The sequence below is a fragment of the Antechinus flavipes genome, chromosome 1 (assembly GCF_016432865.1).
Source record: "Antechinus flavipes isolate AdamAnt ecotype Samford, QLD, Australia chromosome 1, AdamAnt_v2, whole genome shotgun sequence".
NCBI classification, from domain to species: domain Eukaryota; kingdom Metazoa; phylum Chordata; class Mammalia; order Dasyuromorphia; family Dasyuridae; genus Antechinus; species Antechinus flavipes.
Window position 1 is genome coordinate 471,502,323 of NC_067398.1, and position 16,928 is coordinate 471,519,250.

At 34.0% G+C, this 16,928-nt stretch overlaps 1 protein-coding gene across 1 annotated transcript in view; it reads left to right on the forward strand.

Moving 5' to 3' along the window:
• Positions 1 to 10,403: 10,403 nt before the first annotated feature.
• OPRK1 (opioid receptor kappa 1) overlaps positions 10,404 to 16,928 on the forward strand; it is a 29,189-nt gene continuing 22,664 nt past the window's right edge. The window contains exons 1-2 of the mRNA XM_051970201.1: positions 10,404 to 10,825; positions 11,543 to 11,864. Coding sequence (XP_051826161.1) covers positions 11,608 to 11,864 — 257 coding nt within the window. The 5' untranslated portion in view covers positions 10,404 to 10,825; positions 11,543 to 11,607. The remainder of the gene's footprint in view (positions 10,826 to 11,542; positions 11,865 to 16,928) is intronic.

A 16,928-nucleotide genomic window follows, 5' to 3' on the forward strand; every position in this document is an offset into this window, starting at 1 on the left:
TTGGTATTAGAGGACAAAAATAATAGAATGATGGAAGCTGAAAAAAGCCAATCTAGGATTGATATCATGGGAAATTACATGATAGTTATAATCAAAAGTGGAATGTGTACCTTCAGGATGCAGTGGCTTCCTACTCTCTGAAGGTCTTCCAATAAAGACTGAGTGACCATTTATTGTACATGTTGAGAGAGGAAAATCTTCTTTGTGCACAAGTTGTACTAATTGGCTATTGAAGTCCCTTTAAACTTTTGACATTCAGGGATTTTTATTTTGTAAAATGACTCATTTTAGTGTTGGGTTGACATAGCTTCAAAACAATCATTATCATGTAACTTTTGATTGTCTAGAAACTAGGAATAGCTTAAATTACAGCTAATTAACATTCAGTACAGTTCCCAATACAGTGCACTGATGAGTGATAGTATCATTAAATCTGTAAATGAAGCCTCAACACTAACCAGTGTTTTATTGCTTTCTGGTTTTCTGCCTTTATCCCCAATTTATTTTCTTTCCTTATTTGGTATTAATCCTAATAGCATAGAGCTTATAGTCTTATTTTATTTCCAAATCCATTAACACTGGAGTAAATAGCTTTCTGTATTTCTATTTCTTTATATTGTAGATTAGAATTGGCATTGAAACCAACGTGATGATGAAGTTATTAGCATCTGTGACTTGTATGCTATCATTGAAGACTAGTTTAACCAGTTGAATGAATTAGTCTGTCCCTATCCCTAAAAATACTAGATTTGGCTGTTGTGAGTGTTTATGTCACACACCCATGTGCATTCACATATACAAATAGTTTCTACATGTATGTATAACATATAATATATACATGTATCTGCATGTATATTATATTAATTATATATAAATAATAAAATATTAAAATTATATAATTCTTCCTTCATTTTGTGAAACAAATGATGACTTCCCATCTTTAACTTATTTTTCTAGGAAAGGGAATTCTGCTTGTTTTGCATTTGTTATATGAATTCGGGCAGCCTTGGGGGTTTCTTTTTTTGTCCACCTATTAATTAATCAATTTATTTGCTTTTTATTTATTTTTTAAAGTTATACGTGTACATTTTTACATATATCCATATGAGTTTTATAGGAAGAGAAAAATCAGAACAAAAGGGGAAAAACACAAGGAAAAAAACAGAAGGAAAAAAAGGTGAAAACATCATGTTTTGACTTACATTCAGTCTCCATAGTTCTCTCTCTGGTTGCAAATGGCATTTTCTATCCAAAATTTATTGGAATTGATTTGGATCACTGAATTGCTGAGAAGATCTAATCTATCATAGCTAATCATCACACAATCTTGCCATCTCTGTGAATAATGTTTTCCTGGTTCTGCTCACTGCACTCAGCATCAGTTCATGTAAATCTTGCTAGACTTTTCTGAAATCATCCTGTTCTTCATTTCTTACTTTCATATAACAACACATTCAGCCATTATCCAACTGATGAGCATTTTTTTGTTTTCCAATTCTTTGTCACCACAATAGAGCTGCTGCAATCATTTTTTGCACATATGGGTCCTTTTCTTTTTGTTATGATCCCCATGGGACAGAGAATCAGTAGTGGCACTGCTAGATCAAAGAGTGTGCACAATTTTATAGCCCTCTGGGTATAGTTCTAAATTGCTCTCTAGAATAATTGGATCAGTTCACAAGTCCACCAACAATGCATTAGTTTCCCTTTTTTTTTTTTTTTACATCCCTTCCAACACTTATCAGTATCTTTTTAAAAAAAAATTTTTATTGACAGAACCCATGCCAGGGTAATTTTTTACAACATTATCCCTTGCACTCACTTCTGTTCCGATTTTTCCCCTTCCTCCCTCCACCCCCTCCCCAAGATGGCAAGCAGTCCTTTACATGTTAAATAGGTTACAGTATATCCTAGATACAATATATGTGTGCAGAACTGAACAGTTCTCTTGTTGCACAGGGAGAATTGGATTCAGAAGGTATAAATAACCCGGGAAGAAAAACAAAAATGCAAGCAGTTTACCCATGTTCTTTCTTTGGGTGTAGCTGCTTCTGTCCATCCTTGATCAATTATCATTATCTTTTTCAATTATTTTAGCCAATCTTATAGGTGTGAGGTAGTACCTCAGAGATGTTTTAATCTACATTGCTCTAATCACTAGTGACTTAGTTTTAATATACAATACCTATTGTCTTTACCCATTGCTTAAATATTTTCTGTGCACATTGGTAGCAATTAGAAATTCAACATGCTTTTTGAAATGGCTTGGAAAACTAATTTCCTCCTTATTTTCTTCTCATTTTAGTGATTTAGACAAATATCTGTCACAGGTCAAATTTACATATTGCACAAAATATTCCTATAGCTTTTCATAATCAATGTGGTGAAATAAAAGGAACATTGAAATGGGAATTAGATGATTTGAGTTCTAGTACTAATTGAGACACTTAGTAGATTCTGATTCCTGAGTAAGCTACTCTACACCTCAGTTTATTAACAAGTAAAATGGAAATAATACTATTGAGTGTCTCTCAAATAGCTGTGAAGATCTAGTGAAATAAAACAATATAGAAAATGCTTACATAAGTCTTAACACTTTATATAAATGTGGGCTAATGTTTTTAACTTTTCTGAATTCTATGTTCTATAAAAATGGAGATAAGAATATATATGATCTATCTCAAAGGACTGCTAAGAAGTTCAAATAAAATATGTGTGAAAGCAAATTTAAAATGATAAATTTAATACCCTTCAAATGTAATGTATTGCATTCTCTAAACATTATTGTTTATATTGTTTATGCAGTACAGAACAGATTTTGAGTTTATCACAACAAGCCAACTTCAAAATTATCTGCACCATTATGTAACATTCATATGCCAATCCTGTTCTTGTTTATTTTTTATCATCTTTTCAAAAGCAATATTTTATCACACTTACTCCCTCTGCTGTTCATATTCCCTGATTCTCATATTTTATTCAATTTGGCAACATTAAAGAAAAGGAAAACCAAAATCCATTTCTGTAGGGTGTAATCCTAAAATATTCTTGCAATTTTTACTTCACTCTAACTTCTCTCTCTTGAGGACCTAGTATGTGGAAAGTACTCTGAAAATTGCAAAATGCTCTTATTAGTATAGTTTCTGCTTACAATATTTTCTTTTTTAACTCTCTTTTTTGTATTTTCTAGAAGCAAATTTTAATCCTGTTCTAGGGCCACCAGAGCCTGACTATGGCCTCTGGCTGTCAATGAGTTTGAAGAGGATCATTGTGATAAGAAAGAGGAATCAGGCAGAGCTTATATGATTATATGCTATTAGCTATTGTGGTTGCCTTGCTTTGTTAGGAGCTTAGTCTTTAGATTCTCAGAGCTATCTAAATAACTGTTAGCTTTGTGCCATCAGGAGCATGTTCAACAGTGTCATCAGGGGAAGGCTGTCAATGAGCTTTAAATTGTTTACTTTTTTTTTTTTTTTACAATTTCATGTCACCTTATATTTGTCTTTTTGTCTCTGATGTATAGAATACTATTAGCATATTGTTATGACAAAACAAGTCTCTCAAATCTTAGATTTTGTTTGTGTTTTTAACTTATCCCATGGAAATTCAAGCCTCTTCAACAAATACAACTATATACAAGGAAATGGAAAGGTAGTATAGTTAGTAAGTGTATTTGTTATTACTAATACAAATAATAATAGCTGTGTAAAACATTTCATCAATTTCCCCTTCCAAGCCCTAATACTAGTCCTTGAAAAGTATTAGAAAAACAAAATAAAACAAAACACAATAGATATCATTCATTACTTCCTGCAGAACTATGGAAGACAGTATGGTACAGCTGATAAAGAACAAATGTTGTGACTAGAAATTCATAGATTCAAGTGCTACCTCTGAAAAATACTGACTGTACACTAGGCTTTTATTTAACCTCTCAGTGCCCTCACCAATTAAGTGTTTTAGGTGCTAGCCTTCCTTGATTGGGAATTTTTTTTTTAATTAAGGATGTCCCTATATCAGTGAAATAACAATTCAAGTCTTTATTCTTACCACTTTCTTTGCCTAGAATGAGTGGACCAATAAATAGCTAATTAGAATATGCCTTATATTTCTTTATCCTGCTTATGTAGTATATGTGAAGATAAAGATAGATAACTATTCTATTGAGTGCCTAACTGTTAAGTCATTAGCTAACTTGTTAGCAAATTGAAACACTAAAAAGTCTATTTGCCTCCTAGGAGAATTTTGAAGCCTGTATCTACCCCAAACTAGCAAATCGATCATTTTAGCCATTTTGAACAGATTATCAGTTAGTTTAGTCAAATAACTGATCTGACTGATTCTTTTCTCCATTTATTGATTTGTCTAGTTGTTTGATAGACAGTCAGAGGTAGGGAAGGACATGATGACTCATTTGAGCTATTTGAAAGGCTGTTACAGGATATAGGGGCCAATAAGGGAAGGAATTTCTTCCTATTCAGTAATGGAATGGAGCATTCCCTTGTAAGGTTGCTTCATATAATCTGATTGTGGGGAATAAGGGTTGGACTAATAGTTCCCATCTGCTTCTTTTCTGGGCACACTGAATTATTACTACTTTCTCTCTTTATAATGGTTCTTTTTTTTTTTTTTCAAGAGGAGTTGGAAAACATATAAAGGACTGCTTGCCATCTAGGGGAGGGGGTGGAGGGAGGGAGGGGAAAAAAAATCGGAACAGAAACGAGTGTCAATATAAAGTAATTATTAAATAAAAAATTAAAAAAAAAGAGGAGTTGGAAAGTGCTATGTGGGTAACCTGAAAAGTTCAGCTACAGAAAAGTACTTTTAAATGCAAATTCTTAATTTATTTTGATTTTGTAGACATGACCCAAAAGTCCTGTCTTACTACAGCATATTCTTAGATATTATGGATATTCATAAAACAAAAGGTATCCAAATACTCATTGTCTTCCTTAAAACCAATAGCTCTTACAAAACAAAATGGAAAATTAGAACATTATAATACAGTGATCTAAGTGGTCTAGTGGTTTGAGATGGCTTTTTAAAATACTTTCAAAATTTTACTCTTGATGAATTGTGAATTGGATTGGCTAAATCTAGGCCACTTTCCCACTTGTGACCCTTTCCAGTTAAATTTCACTTTTTCGTCTTCATGTCCTTGATATTGCTAGTCAGAATGAATTACTATCTGTTTCCCAAAGTTGGTATGACATTTCTAGCCTCTAAACATTTGTGCAGGCTATCCCCCATGCCTAGAACATCCTCCACTTTTTCATTCTTTTCTTCCTGAATTTTCCTTTTCCTTTAAGCTTCTTCTAAGGTGCAACCTTCTCCATGAAACCCGAGGTCCACAGCTGAAAGGATCCTATTCATCCTCAAATTTTCAGCACCTTATTTGGATATCTTCCTTGCGTTCATTATATTTTTCCTTTTATGATATTTGTCTGCATTCATGTGATAACCTGCTTAGTAAAATCTTAAATCCTTAATGAAATGGATGGTGCAATTATTTTATTTTTACCTTTGTTTTCTCTGTGTAGTATCTTGTTTCTTCTCTAAACTTAATATTTGCTATCTTTAATTTGAGTTAACCTCAAAGAGTTTTATTTGTATTCCTGTTGAGTATTCATAGAAAGAGATCCAAGCCTTGTGCACCAGGGAAGTACAATACATTAATTTAATTCTCATTCTACCAGCATTTTGTATCCATCATCTAATAATAGCCTTGGAAGAAACAGATGTTGCATTGACTCATGATTTTTGACTGCTAAGAGTCATGAGCACACAAACTTCTTATCAGTGAATGTATTCAGTAGTAAACAACAACAAAAAACCAAAAATGCATTAATACTGGTTGTGAGGGAAATTATTTCTAGCCAGTCCCTTGAACAACCAAAAATTGAGACAGGATGAGGAAAATTATCTCAGTTGTCAATATCTGTCTTCTCTGACCTCAACAAAGCATGGGCCAATCTGATTGCAAAGAGAATCATAAGGTTTAGGAATATAAGGGACCTTAGAGATCTAGTGCCTCCTTATCATTTCATAGGTGAGGAAATCTGAGCTGGAGGATTATAAATGGCCAAGCATTTGGGGGATCATAGTGAGCATTATTCAATGTTTTGAGTTAGGAAAGCAAGATTAAATTACCTACTGCACAAAATAGAGTGTCAATTACAAAAGGATTTTCAGAAAGCATTTACTTCTGAAATGTACCTAACCAGAAAGGGACACGTTTACTTAAGTACAATATGTCTGAGTTTGAAAAGGCAACCTTGGTACGTGGTTTTTTCAAGGAGATTGGAAAAAGTACAATAACAGTCAAGAACATAGTTATTCAGACACCTCCTCGCCAGTGCTATTTTCCTTTGAAAGGATCCTGAAAGCAAGAAGCAGCTAATTCCCTGTGAAAAAATCTAATAGATCTTGTTCTAAGACTAAAGAAAGAAAGGTAAATGGAGGCCAATATAAAGAGAAGGAACTGGGACCCAAGATAACCTTGTGCCCTGCTTGCTAAGAAATTGTAGATAGGTGATGCAGATTTCCTGTGAAATTAGGAGTTTGGCACATGCATTCAACTTTACTCCTGTTAGAAGTCAGGGCTTGACCCAGGGAATAGCACAACTAGCATTTGGGAATTATAGAATCATAGATATAAATCCAGAAGAGATTTTAGGCAAAGGATTCCAAGTCCTTCATTTTATGAATAAGAAAACTGAAGGACATAGATGTTAAAATAACTAGGAGGTGAAGTACCTAGAGACTGGACTGTAAATCAGGAAGATTTCAATTTAGGTCCAGTCTCAGACATGTGCTAACCTAGTTGAACCTGGACTAGTCATTCCTCTGTCTACCTGTTTCCTCATATATGAGATGAAGATAACAATATCACCTACCTCTCAGGATTATTATAAAGATAAAAGTTGTGAGATAATAATTATAAAGTATCTTGTAAAATTAAAGTTCTATACAATTTCTAGTTATTATTATTATTATTAATCATGTGACTTACTTGAGGTCACACAGATGAAATTTGATGTGGAATGTGAACTGAATTCTTCCCATTTTTAAGGCTGGTACCTTTACAATGCCTGTTAGCATGAAATGGACTTCAATTTACCTTTTGGAAGGCCTGGATCTAAGAGACCAAATAGAATTTATCATCAATGTCTATGTTACATATGAATAAAGGATCTGCTTCTATTACCTTTTATCTGTGCTTAGGAAAAGCTTAAAATTAATTACCTGAAAAGAAGTAAATGAGAAACACAGTCAGGAGAGTTACTAAGTTGGTGGAGAAAAGGACAACAAACAAAATAAAATGATTAGAAGGAAATGTACAGATCCTTAGATGGATGAACGATGACACATCTGGGAACAATACAGGGGAAGAGCAAAGATTAGCAGCTACTTCCTGGAGATCCTGATGGGATACACAGGCAGGTTGTCTGATAGTCACAAATGTTAGCTGATATTGAGTGGGTCATATTATTTTTTAAGTTATGTTATTTTTAGAAATTATATATAACATTGTTTCCTTAACTTTAAAAATTTCACATATTGTAGGCATAGCTCATCTATTATATTCAGTAATTGCATTTTTTCCCTCAATGGAAAAAATTTTGAATTTGGAATCAGAATAGAGTTTGAGCTGGTGTTTATTATTGCTATGAAACAACCTTGTTTATTTACACTAACAAGATGAGGCAAGGCACTGAAACACATTTTTAAAATAATCAAATAAGCACAAATGTTCAGAGGAAGATAGCAGGTTGATTCCAAAGTCTCATTGTCCTGTTATCCATAAATGGGTTATATGTTCTAGTTTTTGCCAAGAAAACCCTAAAGTGGCATCATATAAGACTGAAGTGATTGAACAACAATAAGAAAAACAAAAAGGGAATCATTTCTGTTCTAATATTGCTCAGAGATTCATTCATTGAAGCAGGAAAACTTATTAGGAAATAGGGATAGTATTACCAAACACATGGTAGACTAAGAAAATAGCACTAGAGATGTTGCTAAGTCCTTGGGAACAATGTTTCCACTACCAATGCTTGTGACAATGAAACTGTGGTCTTAACATTAGGGCAATAAAGCTTACCTTAGTAGGTGTAGTTCTTCAAGGGTAGGGTTCCTTTCTACTTAAATCAAGTGGGTATTTTGTCCTTCTTTCCTTTACATATTTGTGATGAATGGTGAGGAAATGAGCAAACAGAATTAAATGACTTGTCCAGCACCACACAACTAGTAAGTGTCTATGGCCACATTTGAACTCAGGTCTTTCTGACTCCAGGCTTCATATTCTATCCACTTCAACATTTCAATACCTTTCCTTCCCCTAACATAATATATAGCCATGTCCAAAATTTTGTAAGAAGTTTATTTCCATGTGAAAGAAGTCAATGACCCCAAACCAACTTTGTGAATTTAACACAAATCATAATTATTTGACTCAAATCTACTAATTAATAAAAATTAAAGTGAAAATAAGTAACCTGAGGACTTAGAATGTGACATTTTTCTGTATAGTTTTACCAATGATAGATGCTTAATAAATCTTTATTAAAGAATTAAGTGAAGGTTATCTTATATGTGCATCTTGTTTTTGGCTTTTTTCAAAGCACTTTATCATTGCCTTGGAGGTAAAAGGAAACTTAAACACCATCTAGTCCAATTCCTTCAATTTAAAAGTGAAGAAAGTAAAGAACCAAAGAGCAAAATTATTTTCCAAAGGTCAGATAATAGTAGCAGAATCAGTATTTGAACTCAGATGGATTTCTAATCTACTATTCTTTTTTTAACTATATCATTTAATGAATACAGTCTTGAATTAGTTTTATTGTTAGAATGTCACCCAGGAGGAAAAGTATACACATACATATATACACATATATATGTAGGTACATATATGTAAATGTGGATGAATAGAATTGTGTATGTATATATATGTATAAATATATGCACACACATAATATATGTGTGTGTATACATGATCTAAATACTTATGCAAAATATAATATTTTAAAAGGGTATTTGTCTTTATAAGCTTTATCCAATCCTGAGATTAAATTTTATATGATTGAGAGCCAGACTCCACAGAAGCATCTGGTCTGAGTGTGTACAGAGAGATACTCTAGTTTCCCTTAGCAACAAGGTCCACCTGAAGGCCTTTAAAATGTTCCTCCCATTTAAGGTTTCATTTTATTCTAACCACTCATTTGGCAAAGAGTATAGGCAGACAGATGTTTGTATATTTGTATGTATATATGCATATGTATATAGGCATTTATAACCATGCACTTTATAAATTTATACTCTCTCCATAAATTTATACTCATTAGATATATAAGTATATGTACAAAATGTATAGATATAATGTTGGTATATATAGTAGATATATGTATATTTATATCTATATAAAACTAAAGGAAATAGTTTATCTTTATGACTATTTGCATAGCTAAAAGACTTAATCAAGTTTCACAATACCAGTAACAGAGAGGAAGGATGTGTGTGGAGCTAATAAAACTATTATTACAGTCAGGATGAGGGAATTTAAAGATATTGAATAAATAAAAGTATGTTATTTAAGTCAAATCAGATTTTGTAATCTATTCTTATTATAACTGAATATTCTCACCTCTTTTCCTAAGCTATCTTAAAAAGAAGTGTCATCTCTAGCTTTTCTTCTGACCCAAAGAAATTATTTTCTACAAGTTGTTCTTACACAGTTACAAGATCACAGATTTAGAGCTGCAAGGTACCTCAAAGATTATTCAAGCTCACACCTCCATTTTACACATGAAACCTAGACTGACAGAATGCCTTCTGCAGTGTCATTAGGTAGTAAACAGCAAAGCTAGAATTTGAACTCAAAGCTTCTCAGTCTGCATTCATGTTTCTTTCCACTATGTAGTTCAAAATATACCATTCACAGTATTTCCTAATATTGTTCCTCAACAACAACCTCCTTGCTTATATAAATACTGAAAGAACCTACCTTCTAATCATTTCCAAATTAAGGGAAACAGACATAGCAATCCCTAAATTCTGGGTTATGAGAACGAAAGAGAGGAAACTATGTTGAAGCACATTCACCTTACAAAGAAGTGCACACTTTGGGGGTGATTTTTATGAAATTAAGGAGGTATGTCTGGATTGGACCAGGAACGTCTGTATTTCTCAAGCAGAGAACACTGACTGAATGATGCTGTGTTGACAACCTCAGTTAGAGATTGTTAACTGGCTGTGTCTTGAAGACTTGGTGATGAGGGCAGGAACTTTGCCAAGTGTGTAAAAAGCAAAAACAAAACAAAACAAACAAACCACAATAGCAGCAACAACAAAACCGTACAGTTTACTGCAGAGTCGCCCTTTCTCCTCTTGTCTACCTTCCTCTTCAGTGTCTTGGAGTTGAGTTAGAAGTCATGTGAGCCTGACAGCCTGCGAGCTGCTGCGGAGACAGAGCTAAAGGAGAGTGTGAGCCCATTAGTCCTGAGCGCTGCTGGCTGGAGAGACTGGCAGAGAACTGGTGGTGTCAACAGGAGCCTGAGCCAGAAGAACTACAGGGGAGAAAAGAGAGAGCCGGCAGTGGTTGCTGCAGCTCTAGCTGTAGCTGCTAATTCACAACAATAATCACAACAATAACAAAAAAATCATTGCTTTGCTGCACTCTTGGTTCACCTCATGGCGCAGACGTGCCAGCATATCCAGCTCTGAGACTGTCCGGCTACGGAGTATCTGGAGGACTTAAAGGAGTTCAGCTCACCCGGACTTTGAAGAGGCACTATACAGGAACTGACGGTCCTGTAAGGGGAAAGAGGTGAGCTTTGTGGGATTAGGGGATTTTTTACACTTCATTGTTCTTGGAGATGTTGAGTTTATCCTTCCTCGGCAGTCTTCTAGAGGTTACATCGGTGTGGATATAATTCAGGGACAGGGCGCGTTTGTAACGTAACACGGGAAGAAGGGTGAACTCCCCTGTGGCTTCATGGCATATCACTTAATTCATCCACAGTCTGCCAAGGCTAAGGAGAACACAATTTGTGAGTGAGTGTGTGTGTGTGTGTGTGTGTGTTGTGTGTATACAAAGACTTGCATACTAGATCTGTACTCTAGTCTTCCTTATTTAGATCTAAGGCTCTGTCTAGACATTTTCAGGGGGGTGGCGAGCTGATGTTTCTCCCAGGGAGTGGGGTGGAGCGTGTGGACTTAGATCCAAGTAAAAAGACTCTCCCCTCCCAGGTAGCTCTGTGCTACGCATAAAAGAGTTGTGGATTTGGAATCAGTTTTCATTTTGGCACTGCGACTAACAATACTTGCGTGCCCTTGGGCAATCATTTGCCTTCCCCGGCCCTCAACTGATCATCTGTGCAATTCTGAAAGAAAGGGTTTGGGCTATATTACTAAGATTTTTTTCGCTCCAGATCTATGGTGCCCTGTTCCTTTATGCTTCATGAAACTTGAGATTTGCGTAAGGAAAAGTTTAATTCGAATTTGCCCTAGCATCTTTAGACACTTTCTTTTCTCCCTTCTTCAGGCTTCGTAGCTTCTCCTGACTTCCGGCCTCCTTATTCTCTTCATTCTGCTACAGCTTGCCTCTCAATGGAATCCCCCGTGCAGATCTTTCGCGGGGATTTGGGACCGACCTGCCCCCCAAGTTCCTGCCTGCTGCCTAATAGCAGCAACTGGTTTCCAGGATGGGCCGAACAGGATAGCAATGAGAGTGACAGCTATGAGGACCAGCAGATGAACCACACACACATCTCCCCAGCCATTCCCATCATCATCACAGCGGTCTACTCCGTTGTGTTTATAGTGGGTTTGGTGGGAAATTCATTGGTCATGTTTGTGATCATCAGGTAAGAAGAATGAGAGACAGGAGAGAGAGAAAGGAAGTGGACATCCTGTCTGCTTTTTAGAGAAACCAGAAAACTGGCAAAAGGGTGGATGGGTCTCCTTAGGCTAGGCGATCTGGAGCGCCCCCCGGAGAAAGAAAACTCTTAATGTGATCAGAGAAGAACAGTACAAGATTCTGCCTCTTGGGGGTGGGGAGGGAAGGGAGGGACGAGGAGGAGATAGGTCCTTCTAGGTGTCATACATCTGGGACTTTTGTTTATTCCCTTATGTAAAGATTTTGTGGAAATACATTTTCCTCTGGCAAACACACACACAATTCAAGGCTTTTTATGAGTCATCAGATTAGTGTTTTCGATAGTAAAGTTAAAGTCCAATATTCTATTAAAGTCTAATGATATATATATATATATATATATATATATATATATATAATCCTTTCTAATAACTTGAATTCCACTCTATAAATTACAGAAGAAAAACAAGAATTATTATGTTCCAATATTAACAGCTTTAGTTAATAAACCTTTTGACTTTCCTAATTATATATTTTGATGGAGGGAATAATGGATTTCTGAGATTTGACAATATTACTTTGATGTTTTCAGCCATAAAAAAATCAAAATCATCAGTCTTCTGTTATATTTTGAGAGGCCTCATTTAAGGTTTATAAATGTCCCTGGGTGACATGGATATGCTGGCATTCTGACTGCTGAGATCATTTAATAAGGCTTTGCCCACTTTCAAAAAGGCTTCACTTGTGTCCTGATATAGAATATTGATAAATTAGTCGCACATCTCTGGGACTAAATATGTGTCAAAACAAATGATAAAATTTAAGGAAGAAATGAAAAATGGTAATATACTGATTTCTCTTATCCTGGGTTAAACACAGGATCTTTATTTTTCCTGTTCTTAAGAAGAACAGAAACCATAATAACTAAGCTATGTAATCAGTAAACTTTATTCTTATTCCCTGATATTAAGTTGTATTTTTCCAAATATGCATGAAATCACATTTTTTAAAAGCACAGTCTGTTGATTAATCTCTGATGTGCATCTTTTAAAACTTATTTCACTCACTACTGGGATTTGTTAAACTACCTCAGTACATTTGTTTCTTGTAATTTGTTTCATGTTGCTGGAGTTCAACTAGCATGAAGGAAAGGGATAAAACAAGAAGGAACCTAATCAAAGAACAAAATGTATCTCAGTCTTTATTAATTTACTGTTAATCTCCATGAAAAAGATTATATGACTGAAGGGAGCTAAGAATGCAATTTGTAATTTTAAATGAAATTTCTTTTATGACACAAATGAAAGTTATTAATGGTAAATCAATATATACACATATATATATATATATTTCTACTTCATAAAATATGAATGTTCTTATTAAGAAATAGACAACATTATTGTTGTATTTACTAAGTGATTTATTGAAATCAAAGTGTATGAAAAAACCCAAGGAACAATGAAAAAGATAACCTTAGTGGATAAGCATCCAAGCTGCTTATCTTTTGAGATATCATTTCAAATATCAAAAGGAAGCAAAAAGCACTATGCAAAAATTGTTCATGAGTCACTTAAAATTGAATGGCAAATATGCATTAAAAATCCAAGGCAATCAAAAATTAAAATATACAAGATTTCACATCAGGGACCGATGCTCTGGCAGGAAGCCAGGCTGATACTGAGATGGTAAGTGAGGGCAAATTTGTCCAGCTACATGCAAGGAGCTAGCCAAAGAACTGATCAGATATATTTAACCTTAAATCAAAATTAGCTCAAAAGAAGAATTTTTCAAAAGTTCCTTTGGGGATTAAATCTAATAATAGAGATTGTGTTCTTTGAATACATTCTTGAATTAAAAATTAAAATCTGAGCTTCATAGCTCAAGAGTATATGGCAAGGCCAAAAATGGATCTGAGTGACAATCAAGGGATTAAAAAATATAATCTTTGTGCAAAGCTAATATTTAGCTTAGAAAAAAATACACTAAAGAGTTGAAAGGGAGCAAAAATAATAGGTATTATAAGATCAATTGCTTTACATCTTTTCAGACAAAAGAAGTAGAACACTTACTACATTATTTTTTATCACACATATATGCATATATATTATATATATATATGCATCATTTTATGTTTGTATATATGTATATGTATATACAGACTTACACACACACATACAGATGTCTATATACAGCAACAGTCACTGAATTTTATGTATGGGAACAGTGATTTTGAATTTGTTAAACATTGGATGTTTTCCTAGAGAAAAATTGTCTTTGTGAAGACCCCACCCTGCCTTCGACAAAAACAAACAAAACAAAACAAAACAAAAAATACCCCACTAACCTCAAATCTAAAACTAAATATTCCATAAAAATTTGGCTGTCAAAAATTCATTGCAGTATAGTAAAAAAAATGGGCCAAAATGTAATATGAGAGGCCATATGACATGATTGCTAGCAACCTGTTTTGAGAGTCAGGAAAATCTGGGTTCAAATCCTGCTTCTGACAAAAAATGATTATGTGACCCTATATACTGCCAATCTGCATTGGTAAAATATATTTCTTTATGAGGCATTTTCTACATCAATGAAATCTTAGTCCTGTGTTTGTGTGTGTTTGTGTGTGTGTGTGTGCGTGTGTGTGTGCATGTGTGTACATACATAAATACTTGGATTATATAGGCATGTATGCTCATATAAATGTTTATAAAAAGGTATGTGTATATGGTAATATGGGCAATTAAGTGATACAGTGCATAGAGCACTAGCACTAGAATCAGAAAAACCTGAATTCAAATCTAGCCTCAGATACTTGATAGTTGTGTGACTCTAGGCAAGTCACTATTTGTCTCAGTTTCCCCATCTATAAAATGAGCTGGAAAAGGACATGGCAAATCATTTCAGTAATTTTGCCAAGAAAACCCCAATGGGGTCATGGGGAGTCAGACATGACTATAACAACTGAACAACAACTGTGTATGTATAGACACTTTATCATCTCTCATATATATATATATTTTTTTAGTCAGAGGATTCCCAGATCTATATATCCTGCCTCATATCCCCCTGAGTTTCAGTTCTATTACACACTTTGATCCAATTAAACTGGCTTTGTCTCTGTTCATCGTAAACAAAATACAATTGCTTGACATTACTTTACATGTATTAGTCATTATATAAGTGCTTATTCTGTCCCCCACCCCAGCACTTCTCACTTTCCATGACTTCCCATTTACAGGTCTAAATATATCATCACCAAAAGTTTGCTTCACAATAATAGATACTTATTCCTCAAGGAGATAGTGATTTTTGTTTGGGGTGCAAGATTTTTTATAAGCTAGGCAAGAAAAGAATCAGATAAATGATAAGGAATAACTTTGACATAATATATTTATATAAATAGAAGTAATAATAAAAATAGCTTAAATATTATAGAAATTCAGGATTGTTTTATATTATAGAAATTCTAAATGTTTTTTTAATCGGATCCTAAAGGAAACTCAGATCTATGTCAGATTTAGAATAATAAACTATTATATTTAGAAGAAATTTTTATAACTATCTAATGTAACCTTGCACTCAATTCAGAATTCTTACAGGGGAGAAACTATGAAGAAGAAAGGTTGTTTGAATGTAAGGATGCACTAGAAATGTATCTGTGATGGAATAATGTAATACCATCTTTATGAAAACTGAAAATTTTCAAAAATGTACTTGTACATTCAAACCTATCCAGATGTTCAACATTTTATAGATGAAAAAAATTATTTTCAACTTTCAATTTGCAACTGGCTCTTAGCTATTATAAAAACAATTGTGTATGTAGTAGAACCATGAATTGCATTGTAGTTGAGCTAAAGACAGATTCATAAATAATACTAAGAGCAACTAGAGTGAACATTCCTAATATATTTCTCTTTCTTTTTCTTTTCCTATCTGCTTGTCTGTTGCTGTCTTTCTGTCTCCTCCTCTTTGTTTCTGTCTCCTCTTTGTCTCTATGTCTCTTTCTCTTTCTGTATCTCTCTGTTTCTCTGTCTTTCTCTATCTCTGTCTTTGTGTCTATCTTTGCCAGTTTCTCTGTCTCGGCCTCTGTTTTTCCTTTCTCTTTTCCCATCTCTCTCTCTTTTACTTCCTCTCTCCCCCTATCTCCTTATCTCCCTCTCTTTGTTTTTCTGTCTTCTCTTTACCCCTTTCTCTCTGTCTCTCTTGTATAGGATTATATAGATGTAGTTATTCTCTTACTTGCCACAGCAAAGATATTAGAACTCATAATTTTGGCAACTGTAATACCTGTCTGCCTTAATATGCAGGGTAAATGTTCCAACATCTTCCTAATTGTAACCTGGTCCCTTTATCCTTTATTTTTGCACACGTGAAGTTAATAAAGGCAAGAAAAAAAAGGGTTTATGAACTTGGACATTTTGCAATAAATGAGCAATAAAAGTAAGGTAATTGGAACTAATTGGACGTAATTTATGCTCCTTGATTAACTTAGTTGCACATAAACATTTGCTCATATGCATTATCTATTTTCATTTACTGGATTTTGTTGAAGCCAAATCAAGATTTTTTTTAAATGCCAGATTACTTTCCCTTAATAAAGAAACAAATTGCAGTGACAGTGCATTTAAATGGACATTTAGCAAATTTCACTGAAATTCTTTGAAGGTGTTTAAAGAATTTAGTGAATTGGATTCTGATTATGTTTTCAAATTACTCTGACAACTCAGATGGAGCATCCATTAATTCTTATTATTTTAGATATTTTTGAGCATAAAACCCATACATATTACACATTTAAAAGACAGGACTAGGGAAAAGAATAATTATGTGGGCTTATAGATCAGTGCCCCACATTTTCTCTAACTTGGTTTGTCTGTCCCATTTCTGAAAAATATAGGTTATATTCTCGCTAATGCTTGTCATTCTTTTCAAATAATTAATTACTTAGATAATTATACTAACCTTTCAAAACTCAGGATACTGCTTAGTGATTTATTAATTGATTGATCAATTAATGCTACTTTGTATATGATGTTGTCTTTTGGATTAT